This window comes from Theileria orientalis, chromosome 1 (genome assembly GCF_000740895.1).
Source record: "Theileria orientalis strain Shintoku DNA, chromosome 1, complete genome".
In the NCBI taxonomy this organism is placed as follows: domain Eukaryota; phylum Apicomplexa; class Aconoidasida; order Piroplasmida; family Theileriidae; genus Theileria; species Theileria orientalis.
In genome coordinates, this window is record NC_025260.1 from 1,417,302 (window position 1) to 1,436,879 (window position 19,578).

At 41.5% G+C, this 19,578-nt stretch overlaps 8 protein-coding genes across 8 annotated transcripts; 5 read left to right on the plus strand and 3 right to left on the minus strand.

Annotated features, from left to right (window-relative positions):
* Positions 1-119: 119 nt before the first annotated feature.
* Positions 120-1,650, plus strand: TOT_010000586 (Rab5 GTPase; the record flags this gene model as incomplete). The annotated part of the gene is made up of 6 exons (XM_009691131.1): positions 120-325; positions 379-486; positions 659-697; positions 762-874; positions 1,311-1,387; positions 1,555-1,650. The coding sequence occupies 6 exons, from the start codon at positions 120-122 to the stop codon at positions 1,648-1,650; spliced, it is 639 nt and encodes a 212-aa protein (XP_009689426.1).
* A 323-nt stretch (positions 1,651-1,973) lies between these two features.
* On the minus strand, positions 1,974-5,795 carry TOT_010000587 (DEAD-box family helicase; the record flags this gene model as incomplete). Its single annotated transcript, XM_009691132.1, has 6 exons — positions 1,974-2,815; positions 3,129-3,326; positions 3,390-3,607; positions 3,800-3,979; positions 4,198-4,882; positions 4,976-5,795. 6 exons carry the CDS (start codon positions 5,793-5,795, stop codon positions 1,974-1,976), a joined length of 2,943 nt encoding a protein of 980 aa, XP_009689427.1.
* Positions 5,796-6,122: 327 nt separating this feature from the next.
* On the plus strand, positions 6,123-6,983 carry TOT_010001277 (Dim1 protein; the record flags this gene model as incomplete). The annotated part of the gene is made up of 6 exons (XM_009691133.1): positions 6,123-6,164; positions 6,199-6,234; positions 6,346-6,447; positions 6,531-6,607; positions 6,713-6,831; positions 6,931-6,983. 6 exons carry the CDS (start codon positions 6,123-6,125, stop codon positions 6,981-6,983), a joined length of 429 nt encoding a protein of 142 aa, XP_009689428.1.
* A 298-nt stretch (positions 6,984-7,281) lies between these two features.
* On the plus strand, positions 7,282-8,049 carry TOT_010000589 (conserved hypothetical protein; the record flags this gene model as incomplete). The annotated part of the gene is made up of 1 exon (XM_009691134.1): positions 7,282-8,049. The coding sequence occupies one exon, from the start codon at positions 7,282-7,284 to the stop codon at positions 8,047-8,049; it is 768 nt and encodes a 255-aa protein (XP_009689429.1).
* A 1,323-nt stretch (positions 8,050-9,372) lies between these two features.
* Positions 9,373-10,274, plus strand: TOT_010000590 (hypothetical protein; the record flags this gene model as incomplete). Its single annotated transcript, XM_009691135.1, has 3 exons — positions 9,373-9,670; positions 9,899-10,069; positions 10,099-10,274. 3 exons carry the CDS (start codon positions 9,373-9,375, stop codon positions 10,272-10,274), a joined length of 645 nt encoding a protein of 214 aa, XP_009689430.1.
* A 292-nt stretch (positions 10,275-10,566) lies between these two features.
* On the minus strand, positions 10,567-13,601 carry TOT_010000591 (conserved hypothetical protein; the record flags this gene model as incomplete). Its single annotated transcript, XM_009691136.1, has 12 exons — positions 10,567-11,041; positions 11,161-11,222; positions 11,359-11,461; positions 11,638-11,843; positions 12,035-12,176; positions 12,329-12,386; positions 12,463-12,613; positions 12,722-12,787; positions 12,852-12,923; positions 12,992-13,189; positions 13,231-13,350; positions 13,407-13,601. The coding sequence occupies 12 exons, from the start codon at positions 13,599-13,601 to the stop codon at positions 10,567-10,569; spliced, it is 1,848 nt and encodes a 615-aa protein (XP_009689431.1).
* Positions 13,602-14,080: 479 nt separating this feature from the next.
* TOT_010000592 (conserved hypothetical protein) lies at positions 14,081-16,598 on the minus strand (the record flags this gene model as incomplete). Its single annotated transcript, XM_009691137.1, has 3 exons — positions 14,081-15,980; positions 16,050-16,227; positions 16,334-16,598. The coding sequence occupies 3 exons, from the start codon at positions 16,596-16,598 to the stop codon at positions 14,081-14,083; spliced, it is 2,343 nt and encodes a 780-aa protein (XP_009689432.1).
* Positions 16,599-17,753: 1,155 nt separating this feature from the next.
* Positions 17,754-19,432, plus strand: TOT_010000593 (uncharacterized protein; the record flags this gene model as incomplete). The annotated part of the gene is made up of 4 exons (XM_009691138.1): positions 17,754-18,057; positions 18,117-18,488; positions 18,556-18,877; positions 18,988-19,432. The coding sequence occupies 4 exons, from the start codon at positions 17,754-17,756 to the stop codon at positions 19,430-19,432; spliced, it is 1,443 nt and encodes a 480-aa protein (XP_009689433.1).
* Between the last annotated feature and the right edge of the window lie 146 nt (positions 19,433-19,578).

A 19,578-nucleotide genomic window follows, 5' to 3' on the forward strand; every position in this document is an offset into this window, starting at 1 on the left:
GCTCTCCTGATTATTTCACCCTGTAGTGTGTAGTGTCGATGCCATTTCAAATATTTTAAAATGTAGATTAGCCTTGTAATTTTATACAATCGCAACATAATATATATGTTTTTCAATAAATGATTAAGAATTTTTTCAACAGTTTAGTTGGCGCTTCCGAGTCGGCCGAAACTAAACAAGTATCCACAGCGTCGGACTCTAAAAATCCAATATATCAGTTTAAATTGGTGATTCTCGGGGACACGTTTGTAGGAAAGAGCTGCCTAGTGGGTAGATTTGTCAAAAACAGTTTTATGGAGTTCCAGGAATCAACGATTGGAGGTACGTATGCCCAGCCGAAAATCGAGTGTTCAAGCCATAACACACGCCTTAAATCAGCGCCAAACCATCTACGCACTCATTAACGAATAATTTAGCCGCTTTCATGACACAAACTGTGAGATTAGACGATTGTACAGTAAAGTTTGAAATATGGGATACTGCAGGGTATTTTCAACTTACTCAGCCACTAGGAACACACTTACACACTCGTTTAACGCCAGTAGACAGACTCTATGCATCTAAATAAACTAGTGATACAGTTTAACGACCCAATAACTATCTAAGTTGACTTATTAAATCAGTGATATGAAAACGAATTAGCTTAATGTCTGTTTAGGCAGGAAAGATACAGAACTCTTGCTCCCATGTACTACAGGTAACTTCGTAGTCCAGTAACTGTTCTAAATTACCGTTTTCACACTCATGACTATCATGTACAGGGGATCTGCAGCCGCCATTATAGTATATGATATAACATTAAAGGAGTCCTTTAATCAAGCGAAGAGTTGGATCAAGGAGCTGAAGTCCTACGTGGAGCCGAACATCATCCTAGGTACTTTCCGCTAGTTACAACCAGTTAACACCCACATTGATGCCACTAGTTAATCTTTGCGCAGTAGTCACTATGATACTGATAGTGTTCCACATAGTTTATCTGAATAATGCTTAATATTTAACGATAGCTACTGTGAACGATAGCTACTGTGAACGATAGCTACTGTGACAATAGAGGATATGCTACCATTAGTTACCCTGTTCAAAATAGCCAATTCCTTTATAGCACTCGCCGGCAATAAGGCTGACTTGGAGGATCAGAGGAAAGTGGACATAGACGTACGACTCTACTTATGCACCCCTTACACTCCCATATATTCACTGCTTTGGTGGTGAAAACACAAATACACACATTTGTACTTACATCGTGCCTAGCTACTGACCATACGCAACTTCACTTTACTATCGTGGCAGCATACTATTACAACTTAAAGTGCTTATTTTTATTTCCAGATGGTTCAAGACTTTGCTTCCGCCAACAACTGTCTGTTCATGGAGACTTCTGCCAAAAGTGGCCTGAACGTGCACAAGTTATTCACTGAAATAGGTACCTCGACCACGAGTAGATATACGCGGCCCTAGACGCCAAAACCAATCATGGATACCACACACCCTTGAATGCATAGCTATATATCTTACTGTACACTTTTAAATCTACTAATTTTCCCTTTAGCCAAGTTAATTCCAAAGGGCAAGAGGTTACATGAGTTTCATGAGGGGTTTAAGATGGACAACCGGGGCAGTCAGAACAAACTTAAGTGTTGCAGCGCCTGACTCATGCTGTCAAGAATCCCCTTCCGTGCGAAGCTTTGCGGTGTAAATCGGATACGTCACTCCACATTTAATTTAATTTTACCCGTTCTTGCTACACATACACCGTTTACACAGGTATACAGTGTGCGTGTGCCCTGTTTTCATATCCATAGAGTGTACCATAGAGTGTATAGGCTATATCTGTTTTCACACATCTGCACTTTGTGTGTGCGTGAGCCCTGTTTTCGCATAAATGCTCCATGTATGCGTAAACACCGTCTGTCTTCATACTGTGTGCGTGTGTAAGCAGTTTGCGTGGACACCCTCCAAGAGCGCGTTCCCTTTTACTGCTTCGGCAGCTGTATGTTCTGGTAAAAATGCGGCGCCAACTCCATTAGCCACTTCGACTGTATCTCCGAGACCTGCCTCATGAACTGCTTCGTCGTGAGGACCAGGTCGTTGAAGACCACGTACTTCGCCTGCTGGTTAAAGAGGCTACTCTGTGGGTGTATCTCCACGAGCTGCTTCGTCTTTATCGTTCTGAAGTTCTTCTCGTTCTTCAGGCTGCTTCTGATTGCCACGTTGACGAAGAAGCCGCTGACTATGCTCTTCAGCATCAGCTCCTTCAGGTTCATTTCAGCGCTGTTACTGCTGCTGCCACCATCGTTGGTCTTAACTCCATTCGCTTCACTGCCTGACGCTCCATCTGCAGGCAGTAGATTTAGTCTCGTTACCAGCTGCTTCAGCTGCTCTATTATGTTCTGCGACTGTATCAGCGACTTGTACTGCACGTAGTTTTCGTAACACCACGACATTGAAAACTCACTCTCCTTCCACTGGTTATACACGTTCAGCAGCATTAGGTGATCGCTGTTGCCTGTATAAAAATTTTTGTGGCAGTTATCCGCGTGTATTTTTCTGTCCTTCGGCACGTAGAACACGTTATTTCCTATCGACAGCATCGATATGATAACTATTATTTCATCGTAGCAGTTATTCTTTATTGACGTCAGCAGCGTCTTTGCGTACATTGGATCCAGCGGCAGCTCCGACATCGTCTTTCCCAGCTTCGTCAAATCTCCCTTGTCGTTCAGTGCTCCCAGTGAGTATATCAACTCCAGTGACGTTATCAGCGTCTCCGGCGACGGCGGATCCATAAAATCAAAGTTGAGCAGATCATCGATGCCTGCAATAAATTTATCAATGTTTTCTTCACATTATCTATTGTGCACATTTTACCAATATCTATTCTGGATTTTACCAATATCTATTCTGGATTTTACCAATATCTATTCTGCATTTTGCTAATATCTATTGTGCACATTTTACCAATATCTATTCTACATTTGTACTATCTAAGCTTAACGTAATTACCATTAAGGCACCTTACTCTAATCTAATATAATCCACTCTACTCTACTATTATCTACTATTATCTACTCTAATATAATCTAACATAATCTACAATTATCTAATCTACGTTTATGCTATTTTCCTACCTATTGATTTAAGCAAGAGTACTACTGAGGACAGGTTTACTCTCGTTATTTCTGGGTCGTGGTTGTCGTCCATTTCCTTGTCGTACGAGAACTTTGTGTAAAGTCTGAAGCAGTGTCCTGCTCTAATCCTTCCTGCGCGCCCTGTCCTCTGATTCGCGTTTGCCTTAGAACACGGCAGTGTCACCAGGCTATCCAACCCTAAATATTATCATGTAATCACTTCACACTCATCACTATCTCATCCTATTTACTGGCGCTTACCTGTCTTCGGTGAGTATGAATTCAGTTTACAGAACCCTGAGTCGATAACGTACACTATGTTGTCCAGCGTTATCGAGGTCTCCGATATGTTCGTCGACAGCACCACCTTTCTTGCTCCTGCTGGCGTCGGCTCAAATATTTTACTTTGCATATCGCTGGGCAGCGATGAGTATATTGTCAATATTATCAACTCCCGTATGTCCTTTCTGTTCTTAAGTCTACACAGAATCTATGAATTTGCCAATAAATATTTTTTGGGGATTATACACTATCTACTGCCTAACTCGCTATGTTCACTCATCGTATCTGTTACATATCATACACTATCTACTGCCCATTTGGTTATTTTTACTTTTCATGTCTGTTAAAGCCAATTTCTACCACCCAATTGCTTATATCTAGTTCCTTACCTTTGCGTCAACTCTTCCTGTATGTACTCTATCTCCTGTTGCCCTGGCAGGAATACCAGTATGTCCCCTAGTGGCTGCGTCAGGTGTATTTGCAGCACTGTGATTATTGATGCGTCCAGGTAGTTTGCCTCTGGCGTCTTCGTGTAGTATATTTGCACTGGGTACCTCCTCCCAGGTATTCTACACACAGTTATTAATGCTAGTGTTACTGTTAATATTAGTGTTACTGTTATTATTACTGATACTACTAGTATTGGTACTACTTTTACTGCTATTTTGGCAACAGTATTACTACCACTACTGGTATTGTTACCACTAGTTTTACTACCACTGATACTACTACTACTACTAACATTAATACTAGTACTACTACTATTACTAACTGCTGGCATTCTTACTTGAAGATCGGCGCGTGGTCGAAGTAGAGCGCGAACTTCTCCGCCTCCAGCGTCGCCGAGGATATTATCAGCCTGAAGTCGCTCCTGTAGCGCACCAGGTCCTTCACGAGCCCGAAAATAACGTCCGTGTGCAGCGTCCTCTCGTGCGCCTCGTCGATCATCAGGCAGCAGTACTTGGAGAGCGTCGGGTCTCCCATGAACTCCCTCAGCAGCATTCCGTCTGTCATGAACTTTATCAGCGTCGAACTGCTTGTGTAGTCCTCGAACCTGATCGAGTATCCCACCTTTGAGCCAAGCTTCACGTTCAGCTCCTTGCTCACTCGCGCCGCCACTGACATTGCTGCTACTCTGCGCGGCTGCGTCACTCCTATCATTCCCGCCTTCGAGTATCCCACCTCGTGCAGGTACTGAGGTATCTGCGTCGTCTTTCCGCTTCCCGTTTCTCCCACCACTATAACCGTCTTATACTTCTTAATCGCTGCCAGCAGCTCGTTTCTATACAGGTATATTGGTAGCTTTTGTCTTTCCATCAGCATCATCTTGTGCTGCTTCCTCTCCAACCTCCTCAGGCGCCTTAGAAAATTGTTCGACGTTTTCTTCTTCCTGTTTTCCATGTCCGAGCCATCTTCGCTACTGGTTCCATCCTCCGAGTCATCTGCACATACCATCAATAAACAACTAATCCCTGTTTACATAAATAATAGCTGTTTACATAACTATTCACAGTTTACATAACTAATAGCTGTTTACATAACTATTAACTATCTAAACTCCAAACCTTCATGCTCCTCCTCGTAGCCCTGTGTGATATGCGATACGTCTGACAGCTTCAACTCCGGCAGCGTTGAATCGAGCACGAAATCCACTGAATCTGACACCAGGTCCTTAAACTCCGTCAGGTCTCCCAGCACTTCGTCCTTGAACACTCTCCCTTCCTTCCTTGCTACGTCTATTAACTTTGTTCCTTCTCTCTTTTCCTCTGCTTGCGTCACTCCGAACTTACTCGTTCCGTACTTATACAGCTTATTCTCCCACAACTCCTGCTCGTTGACCACTTTATCTTTTGCTTTTCCCTGCTGTTTCTTTTTGAGCACCTCCAACCTCTTCAGGTTATCTTCGTCGTAGCTGTCTGGCAACTCATAACTTATCACTGCTGCTTCTGTAGGCCTCGATTCTATTGCTCCTTCTGCCAACTTAACTTTATCTCTGTCCAGTTTCAGTGCCCTTTGTATGAACTCGTCTCTTTCCAAGCCCTTTTCTCTGCTTACTCTTTTGTTTCCGAACAGTATTTCCTTCTCCTCGAGCACTCTCTTCTCCAGCTGCAGTCTGTCCAATTCTCTCTGCTCCAAGTACGCTCTTCTCGCTTCTATTCTCAGTCTCTCTAGGTACTTTGGGTCATCTTTCAGGTTCAAATTTCTTCCTTTACTCGCTTCCACTGCCAGGTCCAATTCTCTTAAATATTCTTCTTCTACTTTATCTTCTTTTTTATCTTTATTTTCCTCATTTGAACTACTATTGCGATTTTCAGGCTCTTTTTTGTTCCTTTTGTGACTAGAGCTCTCCTTAGGGCTCTTATAACCTGTGGAATCTCCTTCCATTTTAAGTGTTTAAGACTTTATGTCTACTATATTAAACGTCTATCTTCATATATTTACTTTTAATACTACTACACTAAAATTAATACAACTATTCCAAGCCAATATCATGGAATCAAATATTATGTGTATCTTCAAAACAATAGACTATAATTAATTAAAAATACTATTTTACAACTTAAATTTAACTGTGTTCTATACACACATACAAATCATCACATATGTTTCTTTTATTTTTATTTTATACACAATTTATAAGGATGGGGATGCTGTCACTTTGTTTTACTATTTTTACCTTTAATTTTACACTCTTACATTAGTTTTTCAAAAATGTCGTATATGCTTCAACATTTACACTCTGGATGGGCAGTGGTACGTTCACACTAGTCTCATTTTACCTTTTTAGGACCAGGCCATTGTTACAGAAGAGGAACGAATTGTTGTAAGTTAATTTATATCATTTATTTACTACTACTATATACCTCTATTTTTTATCGTCAATGTTTTCTAAATTCTTCTTACTTTTAAACTTCTATTATATACTTATATTTAGTGTATACGTTTTGGACATGACTACGACCCTGAGTGTATTAAAATGGACGAGTTGCTGTACAAAATTGCAGAAGACGTAAAGAACTTTTGTGTTATCTACCTGGTAAGTAATTTTTGGCCTCTCACTCCCCGAGTCCACCATCTTTTTTTCATGGAATCCACATTTTCACTAACTCACCTTTTCAGGTTGATATTACTGAAGTTCCTGATTTTAATGGCATGTACGAATTATACGACCCGGTTTCCGTCATGTTTTTCTACAGGTGTGTTGCCTATTCATCCCTTTCCTTATGTGGTCTCTGTTTTTTACACGTACCTATTTTCGAACACTATTCGTTACATAACACATCATTAATTTTACCTTGTAGGAACAAGCATATGATGGTTGATTTGGGAACCGGAAACAACAATAAGATCAATTGGGCAATGAACGATAAACAGGAGCTGATCGATATAATCGAGACTGTATTCCGGGGCGCAAGAAAAGGTACTTGTCAATTATACAACACACGTATTCCTTTTACCTGGATTCATTTAAAATTTAACCCTTATTCACCTCCCGTTCCTCAATCTTATTTCTATATAGGGCGTGGACTCGTCATTTCTCCCAAAGATTATTCTACCAAGTATCGGTACTAGCTGTTTCATATCCGTGTACTTTAATCGCAAAACTTCTTTAATGTTTAACTCAAATTATACACAATATCCGCAATTACTTTCGCATCCCCGGGTAACCTTACACTTCCTGCGCCGATCACCCGTATTCACAGCACTCTCATCAGTTCTGGAGGCTTCAACTCTTACAGACCCCCTTTCCGCACTGTAAATTAGCATCCTGTATCATATACCCCAAGAACCCTAGGCGCAATCACACTTTGCAGCTTCCAGAGCAACACATACTAATCTTCGTTTTCTTGAGTCGGGCACTTGACAAACTATGGTAACTGATGAGGATTTTATTGGCGGAATTAAAATTTCTGAGTCTCCGAGGAACGTGTGGGACCGAATCAAGCGTTCCGAGAAGAGCTACCTGTGCCTTAACTGCGAGCGGCACCGCTGGAAGAACAAGGACGTGAAGCTGTGCGACAAGTGCTACCGGTCCTGCTCCCGCGAGAAGTGCGTGCACTGCAAGAGTGAGTTTTCGTTCCACAAGTTCTGCGAGAAGGCCGCCCAGACCTACAAGCGCCACGTCTGCCTCAACTGCGCCAGGAACATCGCAACCCACAACACTGACCCGCGGCTGTGCCGTTTCTGTAGCTGCTGGTCCGCCTGGAGGGAGACCTCCGAATGCGACCGCTGCTTCGCGCTCCTTGAGCGCTTCGGCAATCCCACGAATTGCGAGAGCTGCAACAAGAATTGCTATTTCAACAAGGGCGAGGAGTCGCGCAGCAAGGTCGACGGCCTCAAGCTCTGCTACCTTTGCACCTACGACTTCAAGAAGAACGACTACTACACGAAGCGCAGGCTTCTGGGCTCCAACAACCACGCCAACAGCAACTCCGCCGGCCCCCCCGGCCTCTCCAACGACGGCACCGCTAGGAACTCTGACACTAGTCCCGGCACCAGCCGCTCTAACTGCGAGGTCGACCTGGAGAAGGAGTACCTCAGGGACCTAGTTGCCAAGTTGGAGAAGGAGGTTGAGGAGTTGAAGCTTGAGAACGAAAGGCTGAAATTGATTGCAACTGAGGATCAGGTTGCATCCTAAGGGACGTGCATTACGCGCCCTGATAACTAATTTGTTACACCATTTCTAGTGTGTGTTACTTATCCACTCTTTACAATCTAGCTACTTGTATCATCTACACATACTGAAGCTTTCTTCAAAAGGTTAAATTAACCTTTTGTTGCACCTGTGCTACTACCCAGGTGTAGCTAGCCATTAAGGATTACGAATATTGTTAAGTGCTAATTACATTATATCTTTTTAATTAGAAACTACAATGAATTTGAATCTATTTTTATTTCTGTTTACCGCTGTCCGTGTAAATTGTGTAATTAGAAATGGCATTCCAACCCTGAACGCTTTACTCGCCTTGTTGTGGCAGGAAGGCACAATGCTGATCGACTTCGAAGCCACCAAAAGCGCTCTGGACCAGCTGAAGAAGACGCACACCAAGGAAGACGGAGAGGTCTCTGCCGAGCTTTTTGCGAGCGCAGACTACAAACGTTTCGTTAACGACCAAACACGCATCGAAGCTGCGATTCCGCAGCTTCAGAATGAAATCTCAAAAGTGATCGACGAGTTTACTGACCTGTGCAATCACAATAAAAACGAGCTGAAGCTGATGCGGGAGGAGCTGATCGGCAAAATCAGTGAGATTAAGTTGCGGGGAAAGAGCAAGAAGCACACGAGGCTGAATAAGCAGAACAAGGAGAGGCTCGCTCTGGAGCTGCGCCTGGTTGAGGAGAAGGAGCGGTACACTGCTCTCGACTTCGACATGATTAACGTGCTCAGGAACCAGGCTGACGTGCAGGGGCGGCTGATCATGGCTCACATCAGGGGCGACGTGGAGGAGGTGGAGTCCTTCAGGCAGATGGTGTACTCCTTGAGGGAGAGGCTCCAGGGCGTTCACAGAAACAGAGCCGGCCCGAGGCCGCGTGCGTTTCCGACCAGCGGTCCCGTCCCCTTCTGGAACACTCTGTCCCTGGACGACTTGCGGAGGGCCAACGACTGGAAGGAGATCAGGGTTAGGTTGATGCAGGCGATCGACGAAAAACTGGTGCGACTATCTCCACAATAGGTGCCAGCTCCCAGTTGGTATCAACGGCAATGACTACCAAGTCACCAATATTAAGGCAGTAGATAAATAGCTGATACATGATAGGTAGTATTTTAATGTGAGCATTATTTATTAAAGTTTATTGAACACATAGTCTTAGTGTCCAAACAAGATTGGTAGTTACTGTGTTTATATTATGGGTACTGCGATAGAAGGTAGCCAACATGGCTAGGACATATGCCTGGCAGCTGTGAATTAAGACATGGGCACATTTTCACTTAGTAAGAAGTCAATACAGGCCTATCATCATGAAAAGCATACTTTTTATTTTCTCTACTACAATTGTCTCTTTCGTGACATCAATCCCTTCTGAAATCAAGGAACTTAGACAGAAGTTGGACGAGGCATTCGACAAGGACGACATGGTCCACAACAAGCTTCATGAGATAGAAGTAAAACTAATAATACTGGCTGTGGACCTGAATAGATATAAACGCAGTGCCTCCGGCAACTATAGCACTGCCATTGTCAGCACCGGTACCAGTGTCGTCAGCGTAGGCGATAAGGCCCTGGTAGCTACTACTGCTGATAGCACTGCCGTTGTTAGTACTGTCAATTCTATTGTTCGTGCAGAGGATAGAACCACTTACAGTAATAGCAACAGTAGTAATAGTAATACTAATAGCAGTGGTAATAGTAGTACTAATAATACTAACAGTAGTAATAGTAGCAGTAACAGTAGTAGTATTAACAGTAATGACAATAACAGTAGTGGTAGTACAAACAGGGTTACGTATATCATTTCTGATAGCAGTGATGATTATGCGAGCCTAGTTGACGTTGAAGACGCAGTTGAGACTAAAATGCTTGAGGCGATCAAAATGTTGGAGTCTGAAAAGGCGAGGCTGAAAGCAAAGCTGTGTAAGCTGGAGAAGAAGAAGAATAGGTTGAAGAGGACACTGAGGGCCAAGTCGTTATCAGTTTTTAAAACGTCAATAGCACTAGGTACTTAACAAGTAAATTCATTCTTTTAGGTGCGATCATCTGGTCTACTGGCTACTTGGGCGTGATAATTCTATTCATGATATCTCCAGATGGCCACGACGGCAGAGATTTACGACTACACAACGTGTACAAAAGTATACTGGGCTTTACCGCAGGAATGTTCATACAAATATTTAAATCATACTACGAACTAGACGCAGAATAGAGTCAATATAGGAGTCGTTGAACCATATACATAGACATAATATATATACATATACATATTCTAAACATACAATTAACATATCAGTAAACATACAACTAACATATTAGTAAACATACAACTAACATATATTACTAAAGATACAACTAACATATATTACTAAAGATACAACTAACATATTAGTAAACAGATATATACATATGTCTGTATAAAGATATATACATATGTCTGTATAAGATATATACACACGCACGCATATATGTATTGTTATCACATTTGCACTCATTGTTAGCCGTCATAACAGTTCACTCGGATCTATTGTGTTAGACTCCTCGTGTGTCTGATACTGAATCTTCAGCACTATCTTCAGATTGTTCACTATCTGGTTCCTTATGAAGGTGACGTCGTTGAGGTTGGTGTATACTATGTTCGGGTTTAAGCAGTCGAGCAGGAAATTCCTGTTTTCATGTGCAACTGACTTAAAGACCAAAGGCCACACGTCCCCGTTGTTTCTACTAGTCTCAGAGTTGTATCCAAATATTACGTAGGCGTTGTTGTTTTCGACACTGCTGTTCTTGGCAGCGTTGTCCTTAGCACTGCCGGCGCCGTTAGTTCTACCGGTGCCATTAGTTTTCTCAGCATCGCCACCAGTGCCGGCAGGGTTCTTTATGAATAGCAGCAGGGTCTTATTATCAGTCTTATCCTCAGATTTTCTCTTCGTGTATATCGATAAAATGAGATATGAGATAAAGCTTAAGTGGCACGATAGTCTATTTAATTATTATCACTTATAATACTAATATTTGGTACTGATGTTATTACTAAAACAGGAGATTCAACATGACTGTTGCTATCAGCTAATCTAAGTCATACTTTAGTTAAAACTTACGTTACTGAGTACGTTGGATATATTGTGGTCACCAACAACTCACTGTATCCCACGTCTATCGCCTTTACCTTACAGTTAATCTGCAGAAATATTAGTGGCATTTATCATGTAATAGGAATCCAATTTCAAACAAGGATAAACTAATAGTTGAGTACCTGAATAACTAAATCACCTATTCAATGTTATCTCATCACACACCAGTTTATATATATACTGTATGAAATCCATTGTATAATTTTTCAATTTAATGAGTATGCCCTTGTCATAACCACTTTCCTCATATACTCTTTCAATCAGTATCCTAAATCGTTATTATTACTATTAGTATTGATATTATTACTATTAGTATTGATATTGCTATTATTACTACCGCTACTATTGCTATTATTACTACCGCTACTATTGCTATTATTACTACCGCTACTATTGTTATTGTATACAGGTAGGCCTTGTTAATATTGACACCAGTGGACTTACTTGTATAAAAAATCCGTTACGATTAAATCATTGTTGTCGTTTTTCACGTTTGTTGAGTAGAACGACCTCATTTGAACCGATAAAATAATGTACATTACGTCTAGAGATGATATGGTTATGGTCCTTCTTATCCAGAGCAGCTGATTCTTATTCTTTGTGACATCCAACTTTTTCTTTAACGATTGCAACACTTCAGCCTGCTTACTCTAAATGTGTCATATGACCATCAACTAGTACATTTGTAAATGCCAATTAGCTACTTATATCATCAAATGATACATGGGTTAACAACAACTAGCTACTAAAACAGTCCACTAGTACATAAGTTACTACTAGTCAACAGCTACCTAACATCTATTAGAGCAGTAATAGTGATCTCAGTCACCTTATTTCTTACCGGGGGAAGGTTCGTAAATTGCGATGTGTACTCGTCTAACTTTAAGTTGCAGTGTATTCTTATTTCAGATAGAGTTTCGTCCCTTATGTTCGGGTCATATATCAAAATATAAGGACTAATCTTAAGCGACTCCTCAAAAGACCTAAGATTGCGATAATTCAACTACTTTATCTAATATCAGTATCAGTATTACTATTAATATAACTATTGCTATTAGTATCAGTATTACTATCAGTATTAATATCAGTATCAGTATCAATATCAATATCAGTATTTATGTTATTTATTTTTTACGAGAGTGTTATCAATGGAGTCAACAGCTTATCCGTATCATATTTTACATATGGTCCACCTAAAACACTTGTTACTGCCATCATTAAAGGTACAACTAGCTACACATATCGCTTCATTCCCACTAATCAGAGTACCTTGCAACGAGTTTATCTTATCTCTGTTATTGATTATTTGTGTGGTCAAATTAATGTTATAGTTGTTGTTAAACTCGTGATTGCTCAGTATTCCAATACAATTTGCAAATATCACTATTGCCTTATCGCATTCGTTCACACAATCAACGACCTAAACAGGATTGTCTGAGGTCATCACCGTCAACTCACTACTGGCGTAACTGACAGTAATATTTAATGCTAGCTGCCCATTATTCGTGTTACACACTTAACAACTTACTGATTCCACTAGGCTCGAAGTCGCATTCATCTTGTATATTCCGCTGATTACGACATTTTCGTTACTCTAATAGTTAGCATTTTACGAATATCGGTTGCTTCTTACGACGCAATAACTCCTATGACCTCACCTGCAGCTCCTCCTGCTGTATTTCGCGGATGATATCGCTCTCATCTTGCAAAAAGAAGTACCACTCGTCGTTCTAAGCACATTAATTAGCCATAAGCCTCCGGTTTTCATATCTATTTCCTAATTTCTGTGTGCACTCACGTGTGTCGTGTTGAAAAACGATAACGGCCTCGTCGTCGTCAACACTGCCATTTTAAAGAGCCGCTTGTACTCTTCAGGCAGCAGGTTTAAAAAATAAAGCTTAATTGCGTACAGAATCTGGTCGCTCCAGCCGTTTATGCCCAAGAGCACTACTCTCAGATACTTGTCTCCCTGAAGGCGTGCCGTTAACACATCTGCCTGTTTCATACGCTATCTACTCCGTTTAACTATCTTCTCACGTTCAATGTTGGAATTGCTGATTTCATCGAGAGCTCCTTCTTTATGTATGTGTATATGTCCGACTCGCTATTTACCGGATAACTTCTCAGCTTCAACCCGCTTCTGAACTTCTTGTGATGCTAAAAATCGTTATTAAGGTGTTTCCAATTACAACAATGTCCTATTTAGCGCTTACTTCCAGTATGAACATGGAGCATATTCCGTCGATATCGTTTTGATAAAACACAAACACTCCATATTCTCTTCCGTCCTCCCTCGCCTCATCGTCGTACAGGTCAATTTGTGTATCTTCTGAGTTGTTTAACAAATTTAACTCGACATCAATGTTCAAAATCTGACTTTCAAATTCATCTATCGTGTAAAACGGCATAATTTACAAAATTTAAAAACAAACTCGATTTTTCCTTCCAGTTAAGACATATTTACGAATTTAACCTAAAAAGTACTGGCTTCCTTTTCACCTACCCAATATCTTTTTACACACTCACTAGCAACCTCATCACTTCCTTTTTAACTTTCCCAATTATTATTAATACCTTTTCAACTTTTTTTGAAATTTCATTAATTCTTCAAATATAACTTTAAAACTTCAAATACTCCTTTTACTTTACAGAATACTTTTCTAATATTCCATTTTATTTTACACTTCAACTACACATATTCCTTTTAATTCCATTTTCCATTTCTCCTCACGCATATTCTTGATTACTTAACTCATTTTATCACTCACTTAAATTCTCACATATTTATTCTCTTATCAACATTCCTACCAAACACTTTCTTCTGTACACTCCGGCGCGTTTATTCTTATTTACTTTTGTACATTATATTTTTTACCACATTATTTTTCTACTGCTCCGCGTTTTCCGGGAGCCTCATGTACACCTCGGTGTCGCTCGTCACGTCTATGAGGTCCTCCCTCTTCAGGCGGCACCACTCCTCGACGTCCGCGTTGTAGTTGACCGTGTTCTGGTTCTTCGGCGGCTGCAGGTCGCTCCTCGCGTGTTCCGGGAGGATGTTGTTGATGTCGTGCATCAGGATCGGGTCCAGGCTCGGGACCACGAGGTCTCTCCAGCCGTCGCGCACCAGCAGGCCCAGCCTCGCTCTTTCCTGGCGCTTCGGCAGCATGAGGTACATGTAGTTTTCCGTGCATCCCACCAGTCTGTCCAGCCACGCCTGGTCGTCGACGCTCTTTTTCAGCTTTTCTCTTCTGCATGAGCACGAGACGTCTCGCGTGCTGTTGATTGAGCCCACCTGCGTGAAGAGGTTTCTCAGCTGTCTGAATGCGTCGTTGCTCATCATCTTCGTCACTCTGTCCAGCTTTTCGAAATCTCTCTTCGTCTCCGTTGCTCCTTCTTCTTCGTTTGACACTGCTTCTGGTGCTTCTTTCGTTCCAGTGCTCTGAGAATTCTGACTGCTTGGGTTCTTCTTGCTCTTATCGCTTTTATCGCTCTTCTCTACCTTGTCGCTCTTCTCTCCTCCTGCCTGTTCTTCCTTTTCTCCTCTTTTCTGCTTCTTACTCTGCGACGTCTGCGTGTTCTGCGTGTTAAGCCTGCTGCTCTTCCTTGCTCCTTTCTTACTGCCTGTGGGAGTACTACTTGTGCTTTCCTTGGTACTGCTTTCCTTGCTGGTGCTACTCTCTTTGCTACTACTGCGTTCCCTACCTACGTTATCGTGTTTAATACTGGTACTTTTTTCCCTACCTACGTTATCGTGTTTAATACTGGTACTTTTTTCCTTACCTACGTTATCGTGTTTAATACTGGTACTTTTTTCCCTACCTACGTTATCGTGTTTAATACTGGTACTTTTTTCCTTACCTACGTTATCGTGTTTAATACTGGTACTTTTTTCCTTACCTACGTTATCGTGTTTAATACTGGTACTTTTTTCCTTACCTACGTTATCGTGTTTAATACTGGTGCTTTTTTCCTTACCTGTGTTAGTTTGTTTAGTTTCCTTGCTTTTGATACTCTGTTTACTGCTACTGCTGCCATTGCTTTCCCTGTTTGGGCTCTTTGCGTTACTTGTACTTGTACTCGAGTATGCGTTTACTGCGCAGCTTCTTCGCGGTCTTTTTGATTTATCGTTTTTTTCTCTCTTTTCCGGCCTAATGTACTGAGGCTTTTCCTCGTAAAGTTCATCCTTTGCGCTTGATTCGTCTGCGCTTGAGCTTGCGCTCGTGATTTCACTTTCTTCTTCTCTTCCTTCCTCTGACTCCTTCTTCGCTTCCCTTCCGTTAAGCTTTATCAAGTCTCTCTTGCTCAGGGATATTTCGTCCTCTTCGTCGCTTGTGTAATCTGACCTTGAGAGCAGCCTTTCCATCATCTCACTCGGGTTACTTGCGTGTGAGTACAGGTACCCTACTTCGTCCGTGTGGCAGTCTCCGTACTCCAGCTGCACTGGGTGTTCTTCGAAGGTCGACGGCTCGTAGTGTCTCGGCAGGGACATTTTCCTGTTACTTGCTAGCAGCAGCCAGCACTGCCTTGGGAACAGGTCCAGGTCATTGTGCATACAGTATGTGAACTTGTTGTACTCACTCACTCCGTTTTCCGTCACCACTGAGGGCAGCATGAATATTTCATACATCAGCCTCGGCAGGAATGACTGCAGCAGTATTCTGCTCGAGTGCTTCGTCATCGACGGGTGCAGCCATATCGACTTGATGCACCTTTCGTTCGTCACCAGGCACTCCACAAGTGCTCCTGCTATTATCTTACTCATCTTGTTCTCGGTCCCTGCGTCGCTGCTTCCACTTGAGTTACTGTCTCCGCTTTCGTCGTTGGTGCTGTAGAAGTTTTCGTTCATTGGCATGTACGGCGCTGTGTTAAGCGTCACCAGCAGTCCTGAGAACTCCGGGTCCAGCATGTCCTCGTTTATGATGTCCAGCTGATTCAGTATCTCCGAAGTCAGTGGTCTCAGGTCAAACGGTATATTCTTATTTCTTATGTCCGTGCTTCTATTCCATTTAGTTTCTGAAGGTTTTGTAATTACTCCTTGTACGTGCCAATATTTTTACTTCTGTTAACTATACACACACTATATACAGTGTACACATTTTCAGCTTAACTATGATTCTACAACACATTCTTATCTACTCACCTATATATGAATAGTTGTGCAATATTCTGCACTTAAGGAAGTGTCTATGTCTGTATATTGTCGTCAGAGGGTCGTACTCTTCTCCTTTGTCCAGTACGTCTCCGAATGACTTGGCCCATTCCGGCAATGTCACTGGCAGGACGTACTTCTTCAGCCTCAGGTTGTGATTTTCAAAGAACGTATCTGTCTCTTGCATAAGCAAGTCCGATTGATATTGACAGAATTTTGCGAAGTCCACGTATGGCAACGGGCACTGATCGTCCATCCTTGTAAGTGTGCAAGTTTCCTTTCAGGCGATTTAACTATTTTATTCACGAATTTTTACCTTATTATCTCCTTTTAAATAAATTATAAACCTTAAACCCTCTTTTCCAAATATTAAGTACGATTTTTTACTATTGTTTCGTCCTTTTATTTTTATACTATTTTATTGGCATACATTAGCTATACATTACTTTCAGTTGTTTACCAACACAAATTTAAGTATTTTTATATTAATATTCATAATTTTTGATGGAATTTGGCCCATATATGCTCCTATTTTGTTGAACAAGATGTCGTTATACTAAATTATACTACGTAACACTTTCTAGAATCTGAACTAACTGTGTTATCTTTAAAAGTTTCACTACGTTTTATATTAAATAAAAATTTCGTTTGTCTGAAAATCAGAGTATTATCATATAGCTTTTTGATTCAACAAAATATCTTTTCGTGCTTGTCCATTAAGCTAAATTATGGCAGTTATTCAGTTTCTAATTCAATTTCAACTATATTATCACATTTTTTGCATATTTCACAACAAAAAAGGAACAACAGCCTTATTACTAGCCAGTTGAGCTGCAATGTTATTAGGTGAGTTAACAATTAGATGTTGTTCGACTATCAGAAATTGACCGATGGGTAAAACTATGCAACAACGTCTCAATTAATGGAGGACTGAATCTCTTTGATTGTATGAACTGAATCCCTCTGATGTGTAACCATAAGGGAAGTGACACCACACAATTAGCACAAATTGTTAATATTAATTATTAATATCCTTTGTTAATATATGTTTTCATACTTACGATTTAAAACATTGTAGTTTAAATATGTTAATTTAAATGTGTAGCAAATAATATTCAAAACATCTGATCTTTTGTGGTACATTTTAACTTATTTATGAACTTGTGCCGAATTTATTCTTCATAAGAGCTCGACAGTCAATAAACTGCTAAGTAAATATCGAATTAGCAGCAGATGTATCATAGAGAATGTGTATAAAATATTACACTTTGTATCATATAAATATCGAGCTTAGCTCTCACACATAGAGCCCAAATATCGACAAACTCAGATGAATCAATTAATTTTTAATTACTCACAGTTTCAGTCATAAATAATTATTAACTGTGTTCAGTAATCGGCAAAAATAAAAATGCCCGAGCCAGTTGGTAAATTACATCGCGAAAGGACCAGGTTTTACACAACACCTGGTAGGACACATTTTTACAGCGCCTCAAGAAACCATGGTTTTAACTCGAGCTACGCAAGAACTGGCTACTTTAGCCAGCCTTCGCGGAAAAACCTGGTAGGGGGCTTCTCGAGACTGAGTACAACCAAAAGTGGTTTTACCAGCTCATTTTCCGGCGAAAATGAACTGGAATGTCAAAATATATTATGTAAACGCGGATTCCTAAAGAGGATTTTCTATTCCCAATTTAATAACCTATTTAACACAGGTTGGTGGCACCCTTACACATTTTCACATCCATCGACCATTTGCTCACCAAATGTTCAGATATCAAGAACAATAACAACTGTAAGAAGTACGGAGCGATTCTGCTCACCCTATTCTTCTTGAACCTGTGCATCACAGTGTTGGCATTTATCGCTAAGGACCCGGTGACCTGTAGGAAGGAGCTGACGGACTACTCGACGGGGACCAGCCACATGGTGACGATCAACCCCCAGGACTGCAACCTCAAGAGCGGAGGCAAGGGCTTCAAAATAGACCACGATAAAATATACGTTTACTACAACATCCTGAATTACCCGTTTCACTTCAGCAGCGTCTTCAAGCTGCACAGTAAGCTGCAATTCCAGGGTAAAATATCCAGGGTCAATTCAGATTTGGATCTTTGTGGAGCCTACTCAAAGCTGCACGCGAACGGTACTTTTAGCCCTATTACAGAGTAGATAGACTTCACGTCAATAAACAAGGGTAACGATGGCTGTAGGACTGCACAGGGTCATCAATCCGTGCGGATCACACGTGGTTAACGTGTACAATGACCAGTTTAAGTTTCTAAGGCCCAAATCGGAGTCAAGAAAGAATCAAAGAAAGGTCGATGAGTCTAGCGCCGATGACGGGGCTGCTGGCAGTAGTAGCATCCCAGGATCCGGAGATAACAGTGGCAATAGCAGGGGCGCAGATGACGGAGACGAAGACCTGCGAGAATGGGACGAGATGAAGCTGGACGACAGGAAGGAGCTGCTAATTAGGCATCATGAGTACGGCCACTCGAGAAACATATCCAAGGAGGACAGGCTGACCTTCAAGTAAGTGCCACATAACACGCCAAGCAAGTAGACTACTAGCTGATGGCTCTAGCATTATATAACAACCAGTATATGGATTTCATGTGTTCTAACATCCTTATAATGTTTAGCGACTACTATTGGATGGGAGACACAGTGGAGTACTCCAAGGAGATCAACATTGGAATGTCGAGGGACTTCGAACTGTTGAACGGCTGGAATTATAATAATAGAATGTACCACCAACTCAACTCTGAAGTCTCGGGGGTAGGAGTGAGGAACGGACACTTTGTGCAGTGGATGAGCCCAGCCCCCTTCCCCGATTTCACGAAGCTGTACGGAGTGCTCGAGGGGCCCGCGGAGGTGCCGCTGACGTTCAAGTTCGTCAACAACTATAACGTAACGGCGTTCCACGGCAAGAAGTTCCTGGTTCTGAAGGCGTCGAGCTACAACATCGGCAACATCCTGTTCCTGAGGGTACTGTTCATGCTGTTCACACTCCTGTCCCTGTCGTTTGGACTTTTGTTCACGCTGTATAGACCCAAGAACCAGAACAGCATTTTTAATCTGATATAAAAAATAATACACACATAGTAGAGTCGCACGCAAATTCCGGATTAGAAGTCGGTGTAAATGAGTAAATAGTCGACATGGATCAGCCATAATAGCAGTGTTGTAGTTAGGGCCAAATTACAAAGTAAAATGACAATTGATATCAGATG